The 24,208-nt window shown below is 45.3% G+C and overlaps 1 protein-coding gene across 1 annotated transcript in view; it reads left to right on the forward strand.

The window, feature by feature from the left end:
- Positions 1-7,935: 7,935 nt before the first annotated feature.
- Positions 7,936-24,208, forward strand: part of ATRNL1 (attractin like 1) — a 788,116-nt gene continuing 771,843 nt past the window's right edge. Inside the window, exon 1 of the mRNA XM_056120591.1 lies at positions 7,936-8,532. Coding sequence (XP_055976566.1) covers positions 8,267-8,532 — 266 coding nt within the window. The 5' untranslated portion in view covers positions 7,936-8,266. The remainder of the gene's footprint in view (positions 8,533-24,208) is intronic.

Raw genomic sequence — 24,208 nt, forward strand, 5'->3', positions numbered from 1 at the left:
CCTTGAGCCCTTATGGGATGGAATTATTTCTTGTACAAAGTCGGGAGTAATCCTGAGTACCTGCGGTGTGGTCCCCAAACAAAAAACAAGCAACAACTATAAAAAAAGAATAAGGAAGAGGAGGTATAGGAGGAGGAGGAAGAAGAGGAGGAGGAGGAGAAAAGAAAAAAGAAGGAGAAGGAGGAAGAGAAGAGAGTAGCCTTGATCAAATCCATTGTTGTTGTTTTGGGGCATAATACCCAGCAGTACTCGGCCTAGTCATACTTCTATGTTCAAAAGAAGTGAATGGGGTATTGTTCCTGGTGCTGGAAATCAAACCTTGGTGGGGGGTGAGGCATGAGCAAGGCAAGTCATCTATTTGCTTTACTATCTCTCTGGCCCAGCTTGATATATTTTATGAGTGCTATTATGCATTTGAAAATGTCTTTTTCATACTTCAAATTTTAAAAACTTCATATTTCAAAAAACTATTCATATTTTATCAATAGTTTGGCTGGGTATATAATTCTAGGTTGAAATAAGTTCCTTTCGGGGCTGGAGAGATAGTACAGTGGGGAGAGTGTTTACTTTACACATGGCCAACCTGTGTTTGATCCTTGCCTGGTACCCGTATGGTCCCCTGAGCGCCACTTGGAGTAATTTCAGAGTGCAGAGCCAGGAGTAACCCCTGAGCATTGCCAAATGTGATCCAAAATGCCAGAAAAAAAAGAAATAAAAATAAGTTTCTTTGTATCTTTACTTACTTTCAACATCTAGGTTTGCTATTGAGAGTTTTAATGTTGTTTTTCTTCCAATCTGTTGCATATGTCATTTTTTTTCTTCTACATTTGTGAATCATCTTTAACTCGATGTTATGAACTGCAGGGAGTCTTTCATCTGAATTTTTTCTTAAGTTGTAGAAGTTGATTCAAGCCAAGTGTGTTGTTCTTACATAGGAATATGTTCTGTCACAGAAGTTGATGCTTAATTAAAAATGATAGCTATGCAAAATGAAAAATCATCAACAAATCTAATTTTCTGAGTTTTTTTCTGCTGGGTAGGAGGGCATTTTGTATTTTCTTACTAATTTCTAGGAGATTTTCTAGATTTAATTTTCCTAACTCTTTCTTCTTTTAGTTTGGCTATTCCAGTTTAATTAATTTACTTTCTGTCCACTTGAGTGTCTGTTTCATAAAAGGTATTCAGTTTTTGTTTCATGATTGCAAAATGATCCTTTATAACTTAACTATGTTTTCTGTGTATCATGTACAGTGAAACTTTTCTGTAAATATTTAAGAAGTGATTGAAAAACATGATTGGTTAAAACTCACCATTTGGTTCAGAAATTCTAACTGAATCTCTTAGACTATTCAAGTTCTGCAAATAAATATCCTTCATTTTTCTGCATGAAGGTTATTTAGTTTATTCCAGGTTGTCTATGAACATGTAGGAAAGTACCGAGAGAACTCTGATCATATATTCACTTATTTAGATATATCCATATGTTCACTCAATGTAGTCATTTCAACAGCTTATATAATTCTCTCCATCCATTTTGCATGCTAATCTTCTCTGTATCATTCCAATTTTAGTATATGTGTTGCCGAAGCGAGCATATAGCACAGTGGTAGGGCGTTTGCCTTACCAGCGGCCAACACGGCCAACCCGAGTTCGATTCCTCTGCCCCTCTCAGAGAGCCCGGCAAGCTACCAAGAGTATTTCTCACGGCATGTATTTCGAGAGTATTTCGCACGGCAGAGCATGGCAAGCTACCTTTGACATATTTGATATGCCAAACACAGTAACAACAAGTCTCATGATGGAGGTGTTACTGGGCCCGCTTGAGCAAATCGATGAACAACGGGAGGACCGTGACCGTGACATCCATTCTGCATGGGGTTTTTATTCTGGATCCTCTCTCACTTATTTGCACTGGAGCAATAGTACAGCGGGTAGGGCGTTTGCCTTGCGTTCAGCTGACCTGGGTTTGATTCCTCCATCCCTCTCTGAGAGCCGGCAAGCTACCGAGAATATTCTAACGGCACAGCAGAGCCTGGCAAGTTCCCCGTGGCGTATTCAATATGCCAAAAACAGTAACAACAAGTCTCACAATGGAGACCTTACTGGTGCCTGCTTGAGCAAATTGATGAACAACAGGAGGGCAGTGCTAGAGTGCTAATTTAAAAAATTCATAAAACAATTTTTAAAAAACTTATTTCAATTTCCTATTAGTGTTGGGTTTACAGCAGTCTTTAACTGCTTGGGTGAGGAAGGAGGCAGTGAGTATTACCTCCGACTTTATCCTTATTTTCATCTTTGAGATCCCTCTCAAAGACCCTTGATACCTGTTATCTCTAAATTCCAAGGATTTCCTGAGATTTTTTTAAGGAGAAATGACCTTATTCCTATTACTATTCTTCTCTGCGGAAGTCTTTGTTTTTGTTGTCACTTTTTCATTCAGTTTATTTCTTTTAGTACATTGATACTTCCAAATATATTGACACATCTAGTCTACTAAAAATTGGTTCTTTTCTCATTTTTGTTGTTATTTTACATTTATGCTTTTAAAATCACAAAATTCTGATGTTGGTAGTTTAGAGAAGAGGTAAAACACACATACTTTATCTATTATGATTAATAGGAAGGCCTCGTCTTATGCTTTTACTGAAATTAAATGCACAAAAGACAAATCTCACAAATTGGCTACCTAAAAATCAACTAATTTTTGGACAACGAGTCTCAATATTTAGGAAAAAAAGTTGGAGGATGTTCATTTTATTTCCCAGTTAAAAAATTTATTAGCCCAGCATAGTGAATTGAGAATCGTTGGATTTATTTTCTTGGATTTCCTTATAACAATATGTTTGAAATGTGTTAAGTAGAAAAATTGGCAGGATCAGAGTGTATGTGTGTTTTTGCAAGTGTGACAGCAAGAGAAACTGAAAGAAGAAAAGAAGGAATCCAAGAGGAAGCAGAGTGTTAGATTTCTTTCGGGTTGAGGAAGGGTGGTATTTTAGATCATTGCTATATAAACATTTTTAATACTGACAATAATTTTAAGTATCTAACATTGATCTTTTTATCATCTAAACTCACAGACTATTCAGACTCTATCATAGCCTCAAAAATACTGCTCTAATTACACCCGGGGTCTCTTTGAATGCATGTGTTTTTGGCTCTTGGGACCAGCCTATCTGGAGCTCTCATTATCTTGGCTGCTTTCAGGAACCTCAAATGAGCCAAACAGTGAACAATAACCAGAGTAGAGATCATTCTTCAGTCAAGAAACTGAGAAGGGGCTGCTCTGGTTCATTAGTCCAGAGGCTCTTTGACTTTTTAAATAGCAATAAAGAAATCAGTGGAGTCATCATTTCTCCTGTTCTGTTAAAAAGTTTTTTTTTTAATTTCTTTCAAACAATTTTGTAAAGTCTTAGAGTTTTGCCTATCATATTATAGTACCACTGTTAAGTGGTATGAATGGAAATGAAGCAACTTCCCCAAGATAAACAGATCCTGATATTAGGGTGACTGTGGGGAAAATGCTACAGTGGGGAAAATAAATATTTTTACCTTTCCCTAGGGAGAAATGTCGGTAGATAATTTTGATCTTAGCAGTTTCATCCTACTTCAGTATAACTGACTTTCCCCTCCACCCACAACCCCATGACCTCTTTGGAGTAGATTTTTACTTTTCTGCTAGATTTATGACTACTGTTACCAATACAATGAATTATTGTGGTGTCCTATTGCACTACTCACATGCTGACTCAACATTATTTGAAAAAAAAAAACACAAAAAAGATTACATTATATTGGAATTAAAATTTTGGGGTACTGGAGATATAGCCCATTGGATCAGGTTCTTGCCTTGCATGTGACCAACCCAGATTCAATCCCTGGAACCCCATATACTACCCCAGCACTGCCATAAGTGATCCCTGAGCAAAGAGCCAGGAGTATACTGAACACTACCAGGAGTGGCTTCCCAAAGCACTCCCCTCCAAGTTCTTGATCATGGAAGAATTTGACACACTAGAGAAGATTCTAGGCAAAATAGTTGATGAATAACTGAATGTATCTAATAGATACTAAAGAAAAAAGCTTTGTTACCGTAAATAAAAACTCTTTATTTGGACAATAATATTCCCCTCCCCCCACTTTTTTTTTTATTGAATCCCTGTGACTTACACAGTTACAAAGTTGTTGGGTGTTGGGTTTCAGTTCTACAATGTTCTAACACCCAACCCTTCACCTGTGTACATTTCTCAGACCAATGTCCTGTTTACCTGTTTACCTCCTTCCCTCTCTGCCTGCCTCTATGGCAGGTAGACACTTTTCCTCTCTCTCTCCCCTCTCTCTCTCTCTCTCTCTCTCTCTCTCTCTCTCTCTTTCTTTTAGGCACTGTGGTTTGCAATACTGGTACTGAAAGGTTATCATGTGTATCGCTTGACCTCTTTCAGCATTCAGTTCTTGTCCAGAGAGATCATTTTCAACAATCATTGTCACAGTGTTCCCTTCTCTGTCCTAACTGTACCCTCTGACTTGTGGCAATCTTCCTACCATGGACCAGTCCTCCTGGGCTTCATTTCTTACTGTCTTTGGGTATTAGGCTCATACGATGTTTCTTCATATCTCATAAATAAATGCAATCATTCTGTCTGTCCCTCTCCAACTCATTTCTCTTAGCATGATACTCTTGAAAACTAGTCTTAACTTGTTATTTTTATTAAACAAATTTCTTAAGATGGTTGCCTTAAATGTGAGGTGCAAACTACATATACAAGCATATAAAAGATGCCATCTTCATGAAGGTCAACCGGATAAGAGCTACAAGAATGTCAATGAACCCATTACACTATAATTGAAGTACATACAGAAGGCTCATTCCACACTGATGTAAATAATAGAATCCAAGAGAAAAACATCTATGAGAGGCTTAAGCTAGAGTCCAATGAGTAGGATTTTTTAGTAGACAGTCACTGTCATGGTTACACTGTCCTGTTGTTCATTGATTTGCTCGAGCGGGTCCAGTAATGTCTCCATTGGAGACTTTGTTGACTAGACAGTCAAGGCGGTAGCAATTATTTCAAGTATGCAAATAGGTAATGTGTCAAAAAGCAAGGATGCACACATGTAAGTATTGTAAGACAAGAAGATGGAAGTAAGATAGAACCTGTCCTAATATTTCAGAAGTATGAGAGGATGAAAGATTTTAAGTGGAAGATCAAATTTATGATCAACATAGGATATGTTTTTAATAGTTAAAAATGAGTTGGAGTCTACTGTAAAAAATGAGGAATAATCAAGGGTTCTTAATCATTCTGTGTCATGGCTACTTGGATAGTCTGGGAAAATCCTGTGAACTCTTTCTAGGAATCATAATAATAAATGCATGGAATAAAACAAAAGAACCACAAGGGAAAAAAAAACAAAGAGCCCAGGCTTTAATCTCTCATTGCATAGCAGTGTAAATCATTCAAGTTTCCATGTTTACATTTGTAAAGTATGTGACATTCATTATAGAAGAAGCTTCCAATGAGTAAGCTGAATGGGAGATAGCAGATCCAGGGATAGAACTCATGTTTTATTCATCTTTGTTTTCTCTTACTTAAATTTTATAATACTCAGTAAATGTTGACTAGAAGATTTTGAAAGAAAAAAATAGGATATAGACCAAATGGAAATCCTGTGAGATCCTTTTGAAAATAATTTTACAGAGGTTTAATAGGTTCAGGTTGAGTCTAAAGGTAATGATCAGCGGAGACTTGGGCTACCTGAATTACTGAACTGATTATAATGGTTACATGATTAAAAGATGTACATTTCGCGGGGAAAACCCTCTGCCAGGAATGCAAGCTCCAGTCAGTATGTGTCTGTGCTGTGATCCGTTAAAGAGGCATCACTCTCTCCTTTGAATTAGCAGAACAGCCACTATGCATTTGATGTGGGAAAGACGTGTCTGACTTTAAACTTGGCTGGCTCCGGGAGAAGGTCGCAGAGATCATGCATGCATAGTTAATACTTGCAAGCATTAGCCATGTCGTAGTTCCAGAAGTGTAGAGGAGTGATCCAGAACTATTTCACTCCCCCATTTTTTTCCCCTTTCTGTAGAATATTTTCCTTCTATTTTCCCCTCATTTTACACAGTCTCTACGGGGTATCCTGACACTGAAAAAATGTGACAGGAAGAAGGGACTGTCCTAATTTGAAGGGTTGAGGATGACACTTCTGGCACGAAGGTTACCTGGGAATGGGGACTTACTGGTTACATAAAATGAGACACGTTTCTTGCTTTTCCCAAAGCCACACTCCTTCTGGAGCTTTGTTTTCCTCCTTAAGTCACTGCTGAGGTATTTGCAAACCAAGCCAACAGTGACATTTTATTCACCAAAGTCGAACAAAGCATCTGCTAATGGAAACAGCCTGGTAAAGTAGTGAAAAGAGCACGGAAGTGTCAGGGCTCGCGTTGAGAGCTCCCAGTCAGCGGGGGGACAAAGGTGCTTCGGGTCTCTAGGCTCATCTGCAAAATGGGGTTAGCGGAGAATAATAGAAACATAAAAAGAGATGACCAAGGGGATGTTATGCCCCAAACCAACACGCGTGGAATGTGAAGCCGAATATTAGGACTGTGCGGTTACAGCCGAAACTTTTTGTCCCTCTGTCGTCACAGAGATGCCCAAGAAGACTCCAAACGTTCCCTTTCATCCCGGCCGCTCCTGCTCGCTGGGGATCCAGTAACAGTAACACTGCTCGCTGTAACTCGAGAATTCATGGCTGCAATGTGCCTTCGCTTGCCTTTCTCCAGCCGCCCGTGGAGAGGAGGCACCCAAGTACAAAGCACCCAGTTTCTGCCGGTGCCACCCAATCCCGCAAAGTAGTGCACCGGGAGGCCAGCTTGCCGCCCGCGGGAGGAAAACGGCTCTTTTCAGGGGGGGGCATCATTTCTGCTCTTTGAAACCAGCTCCCCCACCGGGGTCGCTACCCTTTCCCGGGCAGAAAGTGGTCCCAGACGTAGGCAGCCGCGCCGATGAGCAGAAAAGGGGGCTACCTGGGGTTCTGAGATCTGTGCAGGGGTAGGGGGAGTGGGGATGGGCGCGTCGGGGGGGGGGTCAGCCACCCTCACCCCCCCCCACATCGGAGCTCACTGGTTGGGGATGGAGAATCCCAGGGAGATCCGCCGAAGAAACGGCTCCCCCCACCCCACCCCGGGGAGGGCGATGCCGCGACCTTCGCGGTCCCGACCCCCCGCATCGGCCGGTGCTCGCGCGGGGCTCCCGCAACGTGGGCGGACTGCGGTGCCTTTAAGACTTTTGCCTGCCGCACATGCTCAGCTCTTTGTGCGTTGCCGGAGTTTTTGGCTCTTAAGAAAACGCCAAGAAGCCGGCGGGAGGCTGGGGGGGTGGGGTTGGGGGTGGAGGACGGGGACAGCGCGGGGGGGACCGGCGCCGGCACTCTCGCAGCCCAAGTCGGCGGGCGGCTCTAGTGCAGGACGCGCTCCCGAGGCGCGGGGGGGCGGGCGGGGGGGCGGCTCCCGGGGCCCCGCGGGGACGGGCCGGGCGGCCGCGCCGGCGACACCTGGGGGGCCCCCGCCGCCCCTCCGCGCGCCGGCCGGGCGGGGTGGGCGCGCACCGCGAGCGCGCGCGCGCGCGCGCGGGGGGGAGTCCCCGATCCCGGTCGGGGCGGGGCGAGACCACGGCGCGGGGCCCGGGGGGTGGCGGCTCGGGGGCGCGCGCCGGGCAGGGGTGCGGCCCGGCGGCCCCGCGCCTCCCGCCGCAGCCCCGCAGCACGCGCCGCGGCCGCGCGGAGGACACGCCAGCCGGGGGTCCCGCGGCCGGGCGGCCGGGCGGCGCGAGGCTGCGGCCCGGACTCCCCGGTCCCCCCCGCCCCGCCGCCCGCGTTGGGCGCGCCCACCTCGGGGCCGCCGCCGGCCCCCCGCCCGCCCGGGCGCGCGGCGCCGGGAGCCCGAGCAGTTGGCGCGAGCGGCGGGCGAGGCGGGGCGGGCGCGCCGGGGTCCCCTCCCCCTCCGCAGGTCCCCTCCGGAGCGCCCCGCGCCGCCCGCGCCCCGCCCAGGACAAGGTCAGGGGACGGAGGGGCGATGCCCGAGGGCGACCGGCCGGAGCCGAGCGGAGGCGCCCGGCGCGGGGATCGGTCCCTCCGGAACGGGCCGCGGGACGGGGGTCGGCGGCGCTGAGCGAGCGGCGGGCTGCGCTCCGGTGCCCCCCGCCGCGGAGCATCCCCGTCCTCGCCGGCGATCGCAGCCCCGCGCCGGCCGGGGGCGCCCGGGAAGATGGAGCCGGGGGGCCGGGCCCGCGCGGGGTCCCCGCCGGCGGCCGCCCCCGGCCCCGGGAGGGCTCGGCCGGGGGGCGGCGGGGGCGCCTCCGCCTGGCTGCTGTGCTACGGCTTCCTCTACCTGGCGCTCTACGCGCAGGTGTCCCAGTCCAAGCCGTGCGACAGGACCGGCTCCTGCTTCTCGGGCCGCTGTGTCAACTCCACCTGCCTCTGCGACCCGGGCTGGGTGGGGGACCAGTGCCAGCACTGCCAGGGCAGGTTCAAGTAAGTGCCACCGCCGGACCCCCGCGCACCCGTCCGTCCGTCCGTCCGTCCGTCCGTCCGTCCGTCCGTCTGTCCGTCCGTCCTCGCCCTCCTCCCCACCCGCTCCATCCGCGCCATCCCCTCGGGGACCCGGGCCGGAACGGAGCCGCCGCAGCGCGCCCCCCTCCGTGCCCCCCATCCCCGGCGTCCCGGCGAGCCCCTCCGCCCCCCGCGATCCGGCGCTGCGCCCCGAGTGCCTCCGGGGACGCTCAGCCTTTCCCTGGGCCCCGATTGTCCGCAGCGACTCTGGTCCCCAGCGCATCCCCAACCCCCCCGCGCCCCGCGCGCACCGCCGGTGCCAAATCCCATCTTTGTTAGCACGCGATTCGGTCATCGGAAATCCTGCAAGAGTAACTCTAGGGATGCGCATTGGGGGGAAAAATGCAAACATTTCAGAAGTGCAAAGGTTCAAAGTTAGAGGCTCCCAGGACCTGCCTCCCATCCTCTGCGAGGTAACCACGACCAGGATGGAGTTTGCTTAGTAATAATCGCGATCTCCGGAGGAGTTGAGGATGGGCTCCCGACGTGCCAAGCGCTGTTCTAAGCGCCTTACGTGGTTTATCTCATTTGTTACAACTCAATGAGTTAGTAGAATTATTATACCGGATTTGCAGTGAGAGTCGAGGCAGTGAATTGAAGTCATTTTGCCCACATCACATCACATCACCAGCAGTGAAAGGGGCCAAGTCCTGAGTCCCAGTAGGCAAGTAGGTTTGCTTTTTTTTAGCCGGTAGGCAGTATGAAATGCCCTAGGACCACCTGGGATGGAGAAATACGGGAGCGACTTCGGGTTAGGTAAGAAGATGAAAGACCTGGTCTTTGAAAAAAAAAATCCTGAAATGTCCAAGATCAGGTATTTTTCGAACTGGTTCTTTTCACTCTCAGCTGTTGTGTGGGAGGAGCGCTTTGATTTTTCCGTGGCGCGGGTTGCGGGGTGCTCAGGAGCTGTTTGCTTTAGCACAGCGAGGTTACTCTCCCCCTGTTGGTTGATGTTCCTTGCCTTCTCGCCTGATTTTGAAGAGGAAAGCAGCAAAAGGAGAACCCAACCTATTACGGAAAGTCTGTCTGACAGCTGGCAGATACAGACATTAAGTCAGTAAACTTCGGAGTGTGAAGTTTGCTGCACTGGTTTGGGGCAGTGAAATTAGCATACTGTACTAAGCTTTTGTCAGGATGCAGTCAAAGAGAAGTGAAGTTTCTCTCCAATTCGAAATGGTTCATCTTCAATGTTTTACAGAAAAATTTCCTGGGGGGTTTTAAACAGGACCCCCCCGCCCCCCACTTTCCATCCTCTTTCATATTTTTATTTTTGAAACAGCGATAGCACAACAACAAGACATTCCTGTGGAAAACATTAGCTCTTTTTTTTTTCTTTTTGGGTCACACCTGGCGATGCACAGGGGTTACTCCTGGCTCTGCACTCAGGAGTTAGTCTTGGTGGTGCTCAGGGGACCATATGGGATGCTGGGAATCCAACCGGGTTGGCCTCGTGCAAGGCAAACGCTCTACCCGCTGTGCTAGCTCTCCAGCCCGCAACATTAAAGCTCTTAAAGTTCATTATAAAGTGGTTTTAATTTTTTTTCTAGCACTTTTAAATCTTAGGTAGACCATATTCATTTCAGCAAGTTTTTGTGAAAGTGAATCTCAAAGTGAAATTTTATGAAAATTTTTTTGTAGCAATAGGCTGAAATGTTTCATCGCTTCATACTTGGGCGTGTAGCAGGGCCTCTCTCAGCACTGGAGAGGAACCCAGGGCCTCACACATGTAAGGCCAAATGCTTAACCACGGAGCCGTGTCAGGTTTGAAAATATGTTCCCGTTTAATTTGGGAGAGGTGCGAATAGAAAGCTGTTTTTTTTTTTTTTACTTTAAACTTTAAAATAGCTGGAGCGATAGCACAGCGTGTAGGGTGTCTGCCTTGCATGCGGCCGACCTGGGTTCGATTCCTCCATTCCTCTCAGAGAGCCCGGCAAATTACCAAGAGTATCCCGCCTGTGTGGCAGAGCCTGGCAAGCTCCCCATGGTGTAGTCAATATGCCCAAAATAGTAACAAGTCTCACAATGGAGACGTTACTAGTGCCTGCTCAAGCAAATAGATGAACAAGGGGAGGACAGTGCTACAGTGCTTTACTTTAAAAAACTGTTTCAAGACACTGCACTCTGGCACTCCACCCTGGGGTATTGCTCATCCCTCCTCCCTTAGGCCCAAGTGCTTATCCTGGTGCTCCACACGCCCTGCTGCTAATGCCCCTTGGTTTTTCATGATTTCCTCACAGAGGCTGCCAGTCTCCTTTGGATACCCATTTTCTCTGCTTCTCTCTCTCTCTCTCTCTCTCTCTCTCTCTCTCTCTCTCTCTCTCTCTCCCTCTCTCTCTCTCTTCTCTTTCCCCCCCTCTCTCCTCCCCCATCTCTGTGTGTCTCATTCTTTGTCTCTTTCCAGAGAGCCCCACATAGGATTCCAGAGAATCCTTTTTTCCCTCTCTCAATAGAATTATTTCACTCCCCCTCCCCCCCCAAAAGAGTATTTCAACAGGAGGAAAAGTATCTTGTTGCTTGTCAATAGACTTTTTTTTCTTAAATGTTTAGACTTTAGCTATGACTAGTAGAGCAGCCAACCTCTTTACCCAGCAAGAGAGAATTTTCAACCTATGAGAGACAGCAGATCCCTTGTGAGAAAGGCCACATTGATTTTTTTTTGTTTTTCAAATATCTTTTTGTACGTAAACTGAAAGGCTGCCTGATTCATGTGTAATTACACCTTGGTGTGGTGGGTTTGCTTCCTTCCGGTGAAGAAGGCAGAAATTACTGCAGGTCCCGCTGAGCTCAGTGTCCATTTCAGAGTTGTGGTACTTCCTCATCGGTAGAATCAGCAGCCTTGACCTCTCTGGCAGATGTCGGAGTTAGTGGGAAGGATCACAGGTTGCTTTCAAACCAGCTTAAGTCACTTCTAGGATGCTCACAGACAGACTGTAGTAAGTTCTAGAGGACTGGCTTTTTATAGGCACTGTCAAATAATAATGAATCCTGAGCTAATCATTGAATATTCATCATCTCCTTACAAGCTATTTCTGATGGTTTTTTTTGGGGGGGGTGAGGGGGGCTTCTATATTAGTAAGTACTTTTACATTTCCCTGTGGTACTCAATGATTAAATAAAGTAAATACAACTGGTATAATTCTAGTTTGTTATGCATACTAATAGTAAATAAAATGTACTATCCAGAGTTTAAAGGACACTCAGTTTATAAGAAAACAGCTCCCTGGAAAAGCACATGCTAAGCTAAAAAAGGTTCGTTTGTGACATTAAAAATTTGTCCTTTGAAGTAATAACACAGAGGCAAAGACTTTCCTGGAATTGGCTTTATTAATAATCTTGAGAATCTTTTTTTCTAAATCGAAAGATAGCAGCCCAACAAACAGACATCAAAAATGATCAATCTTGGTAAGCAGGTGTCAAAATTAATTGGCTGGCTCCATGGCAACATCGCCTTTTTTGGACTGCCATAGGGATTTCCCCAGGGAATAAAGAGTAGTCTTCAAATGCTGCTTTGGAATGGAAGATTGATAGTCGGGGAGAAATGCAGAAGCAAGTGTGGTAGAAGAAGTGGTACTTTCGTTCTCTTAGCATTGATTCCCGTCTTTGGTTTCTATGTGAAAATAAAACACTCAGAATCACGAGCCATTCTTCCAGTGATCCTTGACGGAAGTGAGGGGGAGACCAGGAGGACTGAGTACCGGAAAGGACAGCATCTCTTTGAAATACCGAGGAGGATGGAAGATTTGCTCATTTGAAGCAGACTTCTTTGAGCCAACTAGTGGAATGCTAGTCTAGAAAAAAAAATAATTACCATCAACTTTGTTTTTCTCATAGATTTAATTTACTTTTTATGCTTGTGAGATGCTTTTAAATGAAGACTCCCACCTGGTCTCCTAAGTACCAGCTCCTAAAGTCACTGTGCCGAGTGAATGATGTTTTCCTTACATTTGTTTTCTGGGCCCCTGAAAAGCAATGCTCGGGGACCTGGGTCACCCCTGGGGCCTCTGGAGCCATGCTTGACCTGGTCTTGCAGCCTTCCCGAGCTCAGGCTGGGTCGAGCAGTGCTCCTTGTTCCTGTTGATACTGAGGGCAACCAGTACCAACGCAGCAGTGCTTGGTCTCCACCAGGGCTGTGTCAACTTTCCTCTCTAAGTTTATTTTTGTAGAATAGTTGAGAATTTTATGTACATTTTGTATTCAGCTGCAGACATTTTCTTCCTGATGTGATTTAGGGAACCCCTGACTTCTAGTTTCTTAGGTAAGTAAAATAAGTTAGTGCTTGAGCTTTTCAAAGAATGCAGTATGCTAATAGTAAATGCAAATTTATTATTAAGATAGTTATCATTTTTCCTAAAAACGTCTACTAAATCATATCATGGTTTAGAGATGCCTTTTTTTTTTTTAATTAGTGAAACACCATGAGATACGGTTGTAAACTTACAAACTTTTGTGCTTGGGTTTCAGTTATACCATGATCAAGTACCCATCCCTCCATCAGTGCCCATTCTCTACCACCAGTGAAACCAGTAGCCCTCCTACCCCCTTAATCCCCCCTACCCCGCCCCATCTCTGTGGTAGGGCATTCCCTTTTGCTCTCTCTGTGGAGCAGACTTTCTGGTACTTATCTCAACTATTCTTGGGTGTTAGTCTCCCATTCTGTTACTTTATATTCCCCAGATGAGTGCAGTCTTTCCATGTCTGCCCCTCTCTTTCTGACTCATTTCACTTTGCATGTTACTTTCCATGTAGAACCACTTGTTTGCAAATTTCGTGACTTAATCATTTCTGACAGCTGCATAGTATTCCATTGTGTAGATGTACCAAAGTTTCTTTAACCAGTCACCTGTTCTCGGGCACTCGGGTTTTTCCCAGATTTTGGCTATTGTGAACAGTGTAGAAATGAACATACAAGTGCAGATGTCATTTTGACTATACTTTTTTGCCTCTCCAGGATATATTCCCAGGAGTGGTATTGCTGGGTCAAATGGGAGCTCAATTTCTGATTTTTTGAAAATTGTCCATACTGTTTTCCAAAAGGGCTGAACCACTTGGCATTCCCACCTTCAGTGAAGGAGAGTCCCTTTCTCCCCACATCTGCGCCAACACCGGTTGCTTTTGTTCTTTTGGATGTGGGCCAGTTTCTGTGGTGTGAGAGGATATCTCGTTGTTTTGATCTGCATCTCCCTGATGATTAGTGATGTAGAGCATTTTCTCATGTGCCTTTTAGCCATTCGTATTTCTTCTTTGAGAAAGTTTCTGTTCATTTCATCACCCCATTTTTTGATGGGGTTGGATGTTTTCTTCTTGTGGAGTTCAGCCAGTGCTTTGCGTATCTTTGATATCAGAGATGGCTTTTTTTTAGAACATAAGATCATCAAATATAGATCCTGAGTTTCACAGCCTAATGGAATTCTTCCTTTATAGTGAAACTACTTTCCTAAGTCAGCAACTTCTGCTGCTGGGTCAGTAACGAGGATACTCTAATAGACAGAAACAGGCAGGGTCACATGTGAAAATATTTTTCCTGAGAAAAGTGTGTGTAGCTACACACACACACACACACACACACACACACACACACACACACACACTTTTGTATCCCAAGGAGGGAAACTCAGATTATAAAATGTCATTTATATCCACGTATCTTTTTACGTCATTCTTCCTCTGACCACACTGGAACTTAACATCCCTAAAGTTGCATGTTGTTTTCTCAAGGCCTGGGCCGCTGCTCCAGTAAGTTGCTTGTTGTCAGGGTTCCTGGACCATGAGACTGGGCTGTGATGGGCATCTTCCCCGCAGGCCTCTTAAAGTTCCTTCAAAGTGTCCCATTCCTTTTGGCCTCATATGGATTCTCACTTGGGCTATTCTGCCTGCACACCCTTTCCTATCTGCTCTTCGTTTGGTCAATCACCAACCATCCTCCAGACATTCATACTGCTTTTTCAGAGGAGGCTTTTTGAATTTCTCAGGCCCTACCCCCATCCATATCCTCTTAAGAGTTATTAATATCCATCTTTGCACTTCCAAAACGAATTATTTGGTTACAGTCATTCAAATTTCAGAGGGCCTTATGTATCGTTGACATGCACCAGACTGTACTGTCAAGAGAGCCTTGGTGTACACAGACACCTCGTCACATTCTAGATCATAAAAATATCCATCACACCTCAAAGTTCCACGTGCCTTTTGGCAAGGCCTCCTCCTTCCTGTATGGTGATATTTTATTTCAATTTGCATTTCCCTAACGAATTACCATGTGAAGCATCTTAGCATCTTGTCTCCTGCTTTTTATAGGCCCCACTCCCACAGTGCTCAGTCCCGGCTGCACTGTTCTGAGGGTTTCATGTTTGGGCCCAGTGATGCAGCATTGCGTGGGTCTCATGGTACTGGGCAGGCCACCAGGGTATCCTGGGCAGTGCTGGGGGCGGGGGGCTGGAAGTGTAGCTCTACATGATGTTGGTGCTGGGGATGTGCTCTCGGCCGTTACCTTTCCTTCCTGGCCCTGCGTATCTTTGATGACACGTCCAAATCTTCTGCACATTTTTAAAAGTGGTTTTTCATTCTTGTTGTTTTTTTTTTTTTAAATTTATTTATCTTTGTGGGTGAGGGCACACCTGACGGTGTTCACGGGTCACTCCTGGCTCTGCTGCTCTCAGGAATTACTCCTGCGATGCTTGGGGACCAAATTGGATGCCAAGAATCAAATGCACTTTGGCTGTGTGCAAGGCAAACACCCTCCCCGCTGTACTCTCTCCCCCGGCCCCCTCATTCTTGTTGGCTTTGGCTAGTTCTTTCCATACTAGTTTCCGGGCAGTAGTTTCTAAGATACATCATTTGCAGATATTTTCTTCCAGGCTGGTTGCTTGTGTTTTCGTGTTCAATTTGATGACTTACAGCATTGCCATATATCATTTTTCCCTCTCGCGGCGCACTTAGATTGTGTTTTTGGCATGCATCTAAGGCATCTTTGATTCAAGCAAATATTTCTGCATATGGAGATAGGTAAGGGATCTCATGTAGACATCCAGGGATGTCTTAAGATGAGCATTTCCCCCTAACAACCTTTCTTGACTCACTTTAAGTAGTAATCCAAGCTGTTTCTATGAGATGAGAATGGACTCTGGTCTCAAACGGCCTCTGTCAGATTTGCTGCTCAAGATGCCTATTCTTGAGTCTCAACCTCCCAATTTTCTTTTTCCTTTGTGCCAAGCTGACTTATGTTTCGTTTTGTTTTATGGTGAACAAAAGACATTTTATGAGAAGGGAGGGATAAGTAAACATTAGCGAGAAGGCAGGTTCCTTTAGAGACAGAGTCAATAAAGGAAAGGACCTAACCGCCCAACTTGGGATATAACTGACCCCGGAGCAGAATGCATATTTTGAGTTCTCTGAAATTAGAAATTACTCCAGGCAGTGCTCAGGGCAGCGTATGGGGTGCCGGGGAGCAAATCTGGCTCGGCCGCATGCAGGGCAAATGCCCTGCTTACCGCACTATTGCTCCAGCTCCTCATCTTAGGTATTTTTTTCTTTTTGGGTCACACCCAGCAATGCACAGGGGTTACTCCTGGCTCATACACTCAGGAATTACTCCTGGCAGTGCTTGGGGGACCATATAGGATGCTGGGAATCGAACTTGGGTTGGCAAGGCAAACACCCTACCCGCTGTGCTATTTTTCCAGCCCCTCATCTTAGATTTTTAATTTAATTTTATTATTATAGAGACCATGGAGTTGATAGGAGTGTTACTAGTTATGCTTTTTTTGTTGTTGCTGCACCACCTAGTGCCAGGAACCCCGGCAGAACTCACTGTCCTCAGGTCATTGCTAGTCTGCTACTTCCTGCTCACCCACCCCAACTGAGAAGCTCAGTTCTCTTGTCAGAGTCGAATGGTTTCCGCTGGACGCTGTCCATTCCGTTGGTTATTTTATTTTACTTTTTAAAGGTACCACATTGTGTGTGACTATCTGGCATTTGTTCTTCTGCCTCTGAGTCATTTTGCTTAACACGACACTCGTTCCCGCCGAATTGCAGCAACAGGCAAGACTCCATCTGTTCTTATAGCCAAGTAGTAGCCACTGTGTATGGATACCACGAGTTCTTGACCCACTCATCTCATGTTGGGCATTTTTCTTTCTTTTTTGGGTCACAGTGGTAGGGCATTTGCCTTGCACGCGGCCGGCCTGGCCGACCTGAGTTCGATTCCTCTGCCCCTCTCAAAGAACCCGGCAAGCTACCGAGAGTATCTCGCCCACATGGCAAAGCCTCGCAAGCCACCCGTGACATATTCGATAGGCCAAATGCAGTACAAAGTCTCACAATGTTACTGGGCCCGCTCGAGCAAATCCATGAACAACGAGAGGACAGTGACCTTGGGTCACAGCCGGTGATGCATAGGGATTACTCCTGGCTCTGCACTCAGAAATTACTCCTGACAGTGCTCGGGGGACCACATGGGATGCTGGGGATCGAACCCAGGTCGACTGTGTGCAAGGCAAACACCCTAATCGCTGTACTATAGCTCCAGCCCTGCATTGGGCATTTGTGTTCCCAGATCTTGGCTGTCACAAGTGATGCTGCAATGAACATAGGTGAGCGTCTCTCTTTTTGAATGAATATTTCTGTGTTCTTGGGATAGATGTCCAAGAAGTGCCATCACTGGATCATATAGTAGGTGTGATGCTCAGGGGTTACTCCTGCCTCTGCACTCAGGAATTACTCCTGGCAGTGCTCGGGGGGACCTTATAGGATGCTGGGGGTTGAAACCAGGTTGGTTACATGCAAGGCAAATGCCCTACCTGCTGTACTATCGCTCCGGCCCCAGTAGTTTTATTTTAAAAAGTTTGGGGCAGGGGCTGCAGAGTGTGCTCAAAGGGGCTGGGGACCACTGCGTGATACACAGTGGGTGATACTCCGCTAACCACGTCTGGTGGTTCAGTACCAAGGTCCAGTGATGTGGTGTTTGCTTTTTGTTGTTGAGTTCTGTGAATATCTGATGTGTACTGGATATTAGCCCATTGTCAGATGCGTAGTGTGCATATATTTTCTTATATCCAGGAGGAGGTTTTTTTTAAAATTTCAGACATTATTATTTTTGCTTTGTTTACTTTATATTGGAAGCGCAGGAATTCCAACTCTCATAATTTCCTCATATGTGTAAGACTGTGGTGTATCCCTGTTCCTGAGTGTTTTTTTTTTAAACCTAGCTATTTCTTTCTCATTTTAAGAAACCTTAGTTCCATGTCGTATCATTTATTTATTTTTGTTTTCTTTGTCCAGTCATCAAAGATACCTCTGAAGTCATACGATGGGGAGTTGCCCTTGTTTGCTCTGTTTCATGCATTAGATCTTATGTTGAGATCTTTAATCCATTTCAAATCAGCTTTTGTGTATGGCGTGAGATAGAGGTCTACTTTCATTATTTTACGTGTGGCTAGCCAATATCCCAGTGCTATTTGTCGCAAAGACTTTCCTTTTTCCACTTAATACCCCTATCTTCTTTGCCATCAATTCACTGTCTGTGCATCTGAGGGTTAACCTCTGGGTTTTCAGTTCTATTCTAAAATCAGAATTTCAGGGACCAGCGCAATAAGCGGCTAACATGGATTCTATTCTCGGCATCCCATCTCGTCTTCCAAGCTCCGCCAGAAGTTATCCCTGATTGCCAAGCCAGGAATAAGATCTGAGTACCATTAGTTGTGACCCTCCCCAAAATGAACAACTCCAAAATAAAAAAAGAAATTCAGAATTTCAGTACCACATTTTTTTTTGTTTTATGTAGGAGTACTGCTATTTATTCAGCCACTCATTAGCTGATTGAATTGGGCATGAACTCCACCTTACTTTTTTTTTCATAATTTTATTTATTTTTTCTTTTTATATTTATTTATTGAATCACTGTGGGAAAAGTTACAAAGCTTTCAGGTCTAAGTCTCGGTCATACAATGATCAAACACCTTTCCCTTCACCAGTACTCATTTTTCACCACCAAGAACCCCAATATTCCCCCCTCCCATCCCTCCCAATACCTGTGAGGCAGATGATTTCTACTTACCTTTTCTCTACATTGATTACATTCATTATTTTGACAAAAGATGCACCATTATTGTTTAGAATTCCCCCCGCCCCCCCCCCCCCCCCCCCCCAACAATCAGAATTGCTGAAAAGGCATTGTGAAATACTTTGTTTTCTATAGCTGGTTATGAGGATCATATAAGGATTTTGGATTTCTGCAAAGAGCCAGATAATTACGAGATTGGTTTCTGTGGGTCTGGTGTTATGGCTATGCTGGAGAGCCACTCATGGGGGGCAAGTTGTGACCTTGGTAGCGTGTGAAGGATGAGCTGGTCCGCCCTCCTTCCCATGAGACTGCAGTTGCCCCGTCACTGCCAGCTCATACCTGGCTTTCCTATAAGTTCTGAGGCGGCAGCCACCTTGCTGCTGGGGGTGAAAAAGGCGGAAGGGAGCAACACCCTTTCCCTCCCGGGGAGGCATGGCACCGTAATTTAACGCATGGTCCATTCACTTTTCTGCCGCAAGATTCTGAGCTCTGGACTAAGTCCTTTTGCCTCTGGAGCCATGGCCATGCCAGAGAGCCACTCGTGGGGGGCAACTCGTGACCTCAGTAGGGCATGAAGAACGAGCCGGAATCGTCCCCCTTCCCATGAGACTGCAGTTGCCCCGTCACCGCCGGCTCATACCTGGCTTTCCAATAAGTTCTGAGGTGGTGGCCACCTTGTATGTGGTCCAGATGCATTTCTGCCAAGAGCTGCTGGGTTTCAAGATTTGTTTCTGAGTCTCTGGGATCATGGCCGTTAATCAGCTTGATCAGGAGCCAGAGAGGCCATTTGTAGGTGGTGACTCGGAGTCTCGTTGGGATGGGGAGGAAAGGGCCAGTTCCACCCCCATCTGTGAGTCCCCATGTGTCTCATCACTGCAGGCCCAAACCTGATTGTCCTGTGGCCTCTGGAGGATGGCGGTCACCAGGCCGCCAGGGGGAACAGGCCAAGGCATGAAACCTATTCCCACCTGGAGTGGCCCACCAGTAACCTACTGCAGGAACAGGAGGCATTTCTGCCAAAAGCCTTTGGGTTCCGAGATTCATTTCTGTGTCTTTGGGATCATGGTCATTCATTAGTTTGATCAGGAACTAGAGAGGCCATGCCTCCAATTATATAGCTGAGCCGGAGGTGGTTTGTGGGTGTGTCTCCCACATACCTAACTTTTGGCCGTTTATTTTCTTGGTAAACTTTGCCCCAAGTTTTTGAGGTCTGGCCAAAGGCACAGCAGCAATTTTGGGGTATCTGAAAGTCTAACGTTGCCATCACATCATCTGACAGTGATGCACTCGCCTCACAGGTACAGATTGACCTGCTGGCGGCACCATACCCCCCACATTGTTGATATTACTTTAGCTTTATAATATAGTTTAAAAGGAGGAAATTCAGTGCCTCCCATCTTCGTTTTGTCCCCATGATTGCTTTGATAATTTTGGGAGTTTTATGGTTTCATATGTATTTTGGTTGCATTTATTCAGTGTCTTTGATGAATGCCATTGGAATTTTGATAGGAATCTCATTGAATTTGTATAATGCTTTGGGTCTGCCAATACTTCAATCCATGAGGATGACTTTTTTTTAAAAATTTCATTGTGTCTTCTGTTTTTGTTTTTTAAATAGTAGCAGACTCTGCACCAGGCTGTTCTCACTAGGGGTGCCCCAGAGGGGGGTAGGCGAGAGCCCTTCCCTGCCCAAGGGACCCAGCCCCAGCAGCCAGCAGCCGACTGTCACCATGCTCCAAGACACTTCCTACCCATTTTCCATAATTACCACACCATGTTTGATGGAGTTCAGACTGTAAGCAACAAATCATAGAGAGAAATACATATGTGTGTGTGTGTGTGTGTGTGTGTGTGTGTGTGTGTGTGTTTATATATATGCCTCTACCGAGAATAAGCTGCCCGCACTGGCAGAGCCTGGCAAGCTCTCCGTGGCGTATTCAATATGTCAAAACCAATAACTATAACAGGTCTCATTCCCCTGACCCTGAAAGAGCCTCCAATTGTTGGGAAAGACGAGTAAGGAGAGGCTGCTAAAATCTCAGGGCTGGGACAAATAGAGACATTACTGGCATCCACTCGAGTAAATTGATGAATGATGGGATGACAGTGATACAGTGATACAGTGAAATAGTAGCATAGTTTTAAATGTATGTTTTTTATTTTCTTAAAATCATTTTTTTTTGATACTCGGTGCTTTTGTATGCAATTCTGAACGGGAATTTATAAAAACTTCCTGTTGATTGTTAAAGAAAAGCTATAGATTTTCTGTGCTGATTATGCCGCCTACTACTTTACTATATTGATTTATTGTTTCTGAAAGCTGTTTGCATGTAGTCTTCAGGGCCTTCTATGTACATTATCATGCCATCTGCAAATAGTTATACTTTAATTTCTTTTCCGATTTGTTGAATTCCTTTTAATTTCTTTCTCTTGCCTCATTATTGTGGTAGGTATTGTTTTGAATAAAAGTGGTAAAAGTGCCCTCCTTGCTGTGCCTAATCTTAGAGGAAAGGCTGTAAATTTTTTTGCCAGGGACTATGTTAACTGTGGGTTGTAGATCTGGCCTTTGTTCCACTGAAGTTCCCTCTACCTTCGTTTGGTTAAGAATGTTTTAGGTTGAGGCTAGAGCAATAGCACAGCGGGTAGGGCGTTTGCCTTGCACAGGGCCGACCTGGATTTGATTCCCAGCACCCCATATGGTCCCCCGCGCACTGCCAGGAGTGATTCCTGAGTGCAAAGCCAGGAGTAACCCCTGAGCATCGCTGGGTGTGACCCAAAAAGAAAAAAAAAAGAGTGTTTTAGGTCATAATGAGTGTTTAATCTTGTCAGAAGCTTTCTCTGCATTTATTTTATTTTATTTTTTTATTTTTGTTTTTGGGGTCACAACCCGACGATGCACAGGGGTTACTCCTGACTCTGCATTCAGGAATTACCCCTGGCGGTGCTCAGGGGACCATATGGGATGCTGGGAATTGAACCCCAGTCTGCCGCATGCAAGGCAAACGCCCTACCCGCTGTGCTATCTCTCCAGCCCCCAGCTTTCTCTGCATTTATTGACATGGCCATAGGACTTTCATTTTTCTTTTTGTTGACATAGCATATATGATCAATGATAATAGTGTGATGTCAACAATAATTGATTCCATGGTGGGGCTGGAGAGATGGAATAGTGGGTAAGCTGCTTGCCTTGCATCATATCATAGGGTCACTGGCGGGCACCCGTAGAATCCCCTGAACACTGCTAGCAGGGACCCCGAGGAATGAGCCACCAGTAGCCCCTGAAAACTGCTGCTAGGTAGCCCCCAAACAAGCAGAAAACAAAACAAAAAAAAAGAATCGATTCCATATTGAGTCCTCCCTGCCTCCTTAGAATGAATCCCAGTTGTGATGGTGTGTGACCCTGTGGATGCATTGTTGAATTTGGTTGACCAGTATTTTGTGGGGGATCTTTGCATCTTTTGTTGCCAAGATGGTGGTCTATAATTTTCTTTTTGGTAATGTCTCTGCTTTGTGTACTAAGGTAATGTTGGCCTCATAGAAAACTGAAATAATCCTGTTGGATTGATTTTTTTTTTTTTGGAAGAGTTTGGGGAGGTTAGTAATAAGTTCTCTTTGAAGATTTTGTAGAATCTCATCTGGACTTGGATTTTTAAGTAACTAATTTGGATTTTTGTTTCAGGGGACATTTTTGATTACTGTTTAATTTTGTTCTAGAACTTATTTCATTCAGGTTTTTTGCTTCTTCCTGTTTTGTTCTTGGGAAATTGTAAATTCTGAAAATTTGTTTTTTTTCTAGATTCTCCAGCCTAAAGTCATAAAGTTGTTTATAGTAATGGTCTCTCATTTCTTTTCTTTCTTTTTTTTGCTTTTTGGGTCACACCCGGCAATGGACAGGAATTACTCCTGGCTCTTCACTCAGGAATTACTCCTGGCGGTGCTTGGGGGAGCATATGGGATGCTGGGAGTCCAACCCAGGTTGGCCGCATGCAAGGCAAACACCCTACCTGCTGTGCTATTGCTCCAGATCGGTCTCTTATTTCTAATGCTCTCTTATCTCATGTATCTGTTATAACTTTCCTTTTTTCATTCCTCATTTTTTAATTTTTCTCTTTTTCATAAGTAGAGCTAAGGATTTGTCACTCTTCTTTGTTATTTCAAAAGCCATTATTGGCTTAATTGACTTTTGAACTGTTTTCTTGATTTCTGTATCATTTATCTCTAATTTTTTTGCTTTTTTGGGTCACACCTGACAATGCACAGGGGTTACTCCTGGCTCTGCACTCAAGAATTACTCCTGGCAGTGCTCAGGGGACCATATGGGATGCCGGGAATCGAACCCATGTTGGCCGCTTGCAAGGGAAGCGCCCTACCCGCTGTGCTATCACTCCATCCCCATTATCTCTAATTTTTATATTTCCCTTCCTTCTACTTACTTTGGATCTGGGTTTATTTATTTTTCTTTTCTAATTTCTTAACAAGTGAAATTATGTATTTATTTGAGCATTTTTTTGTTTCCTCATGTCAACTTTTATTTATGAGCTTCCCATTTGTACTGCTTTTGCCGTGCCCCCTGTATGCTGATTGTGTCTTCATTCTTCTTGATTCTTGAGAATCTTTATATTCTTTGATATCCTATTTGACACAGTTGTTGTTCACTAATGTGTTGTTTGGTCTCCAAGTGTTTTGGGGTTTTGGCCTCCAAATCTATTTTGTGGGGGCAGAGAGGTGCACACAAAGCAGTGCTCGGGGTTTACTCTGGACTCTGTACTTCGTGATCACTCTTGTTGGTGCTTGGGACCATTTCCCGAGCTGGGGATCGAACTTGGAAGCTTGAATTTGATGGAACAAGACAAGTGCTTTAAAGCCTGTATTATTTATCTGGCCTCTCTGGCTTTCTTTTCTGTGGTTGATTTTTTTTTTTCCTTCATAGAATTGTGGTCCAAGGAGAAGACTTGTGTGATCTCTAGTTTCATTACTTCGGGACTATTTTTTTGCATCCTGTTCCTGAGCCTCTCCCTGGGGCAAGAGGTATTTGGGAATAGGAAGCTCTGTACAGCTATTATTTCCTTCTCTTGGTTGAATTCTTCCATGGTGACAGTGTAGGTGAAAGTCTCTTACCACTTACTGTGTGTTGCTGTTGATGTATCTCCTTAGGTCCTTAGTAGATGCTTTAAGAATTTTGCTGTCCCTTCATTTGGAGCATGTATTTTGGTTGTTGAGAGTTAAATCCGTTTGATGGATTTGTCTCAACCTCTAGATAATGTCAGTTCCTGTCTCGTATTTCTTATGTAGTTTGAGCTCTGTTTTGTCTGATACAAATACGGTGGCCCCAGTGACTTTAGGCTGCCATTTGCCTGTGACTGTTTTCCAGCCTTTATTCTGAGTATGGATTTATCATGAAAGTTCAAGAGGGTTGTATATTTTTTTACCACCTCATCCTTCCAAACGTGCCTTATCTTTTCTTTAGGAAGTTCAGGTTACTAACATTAGAGAAATTATTGAGGCCAGAGCCACAGTACAGAGGGTAGGGTGTTGCCTTGC

This window comes from Sorex fumeus, unplaced genomic scaffold (assembly GCF_029834395.1).
Source record: "Sorex fumeus unplaced genomic scaffold, SorFum_2.1 ptg000043l, whole genome shotgun sequence".
NCBI lineage: Eukaryota > Metazoa > Chordata > Mammalia > Eulipotyphla > Soricidae > Sorex > Sorex fumeus.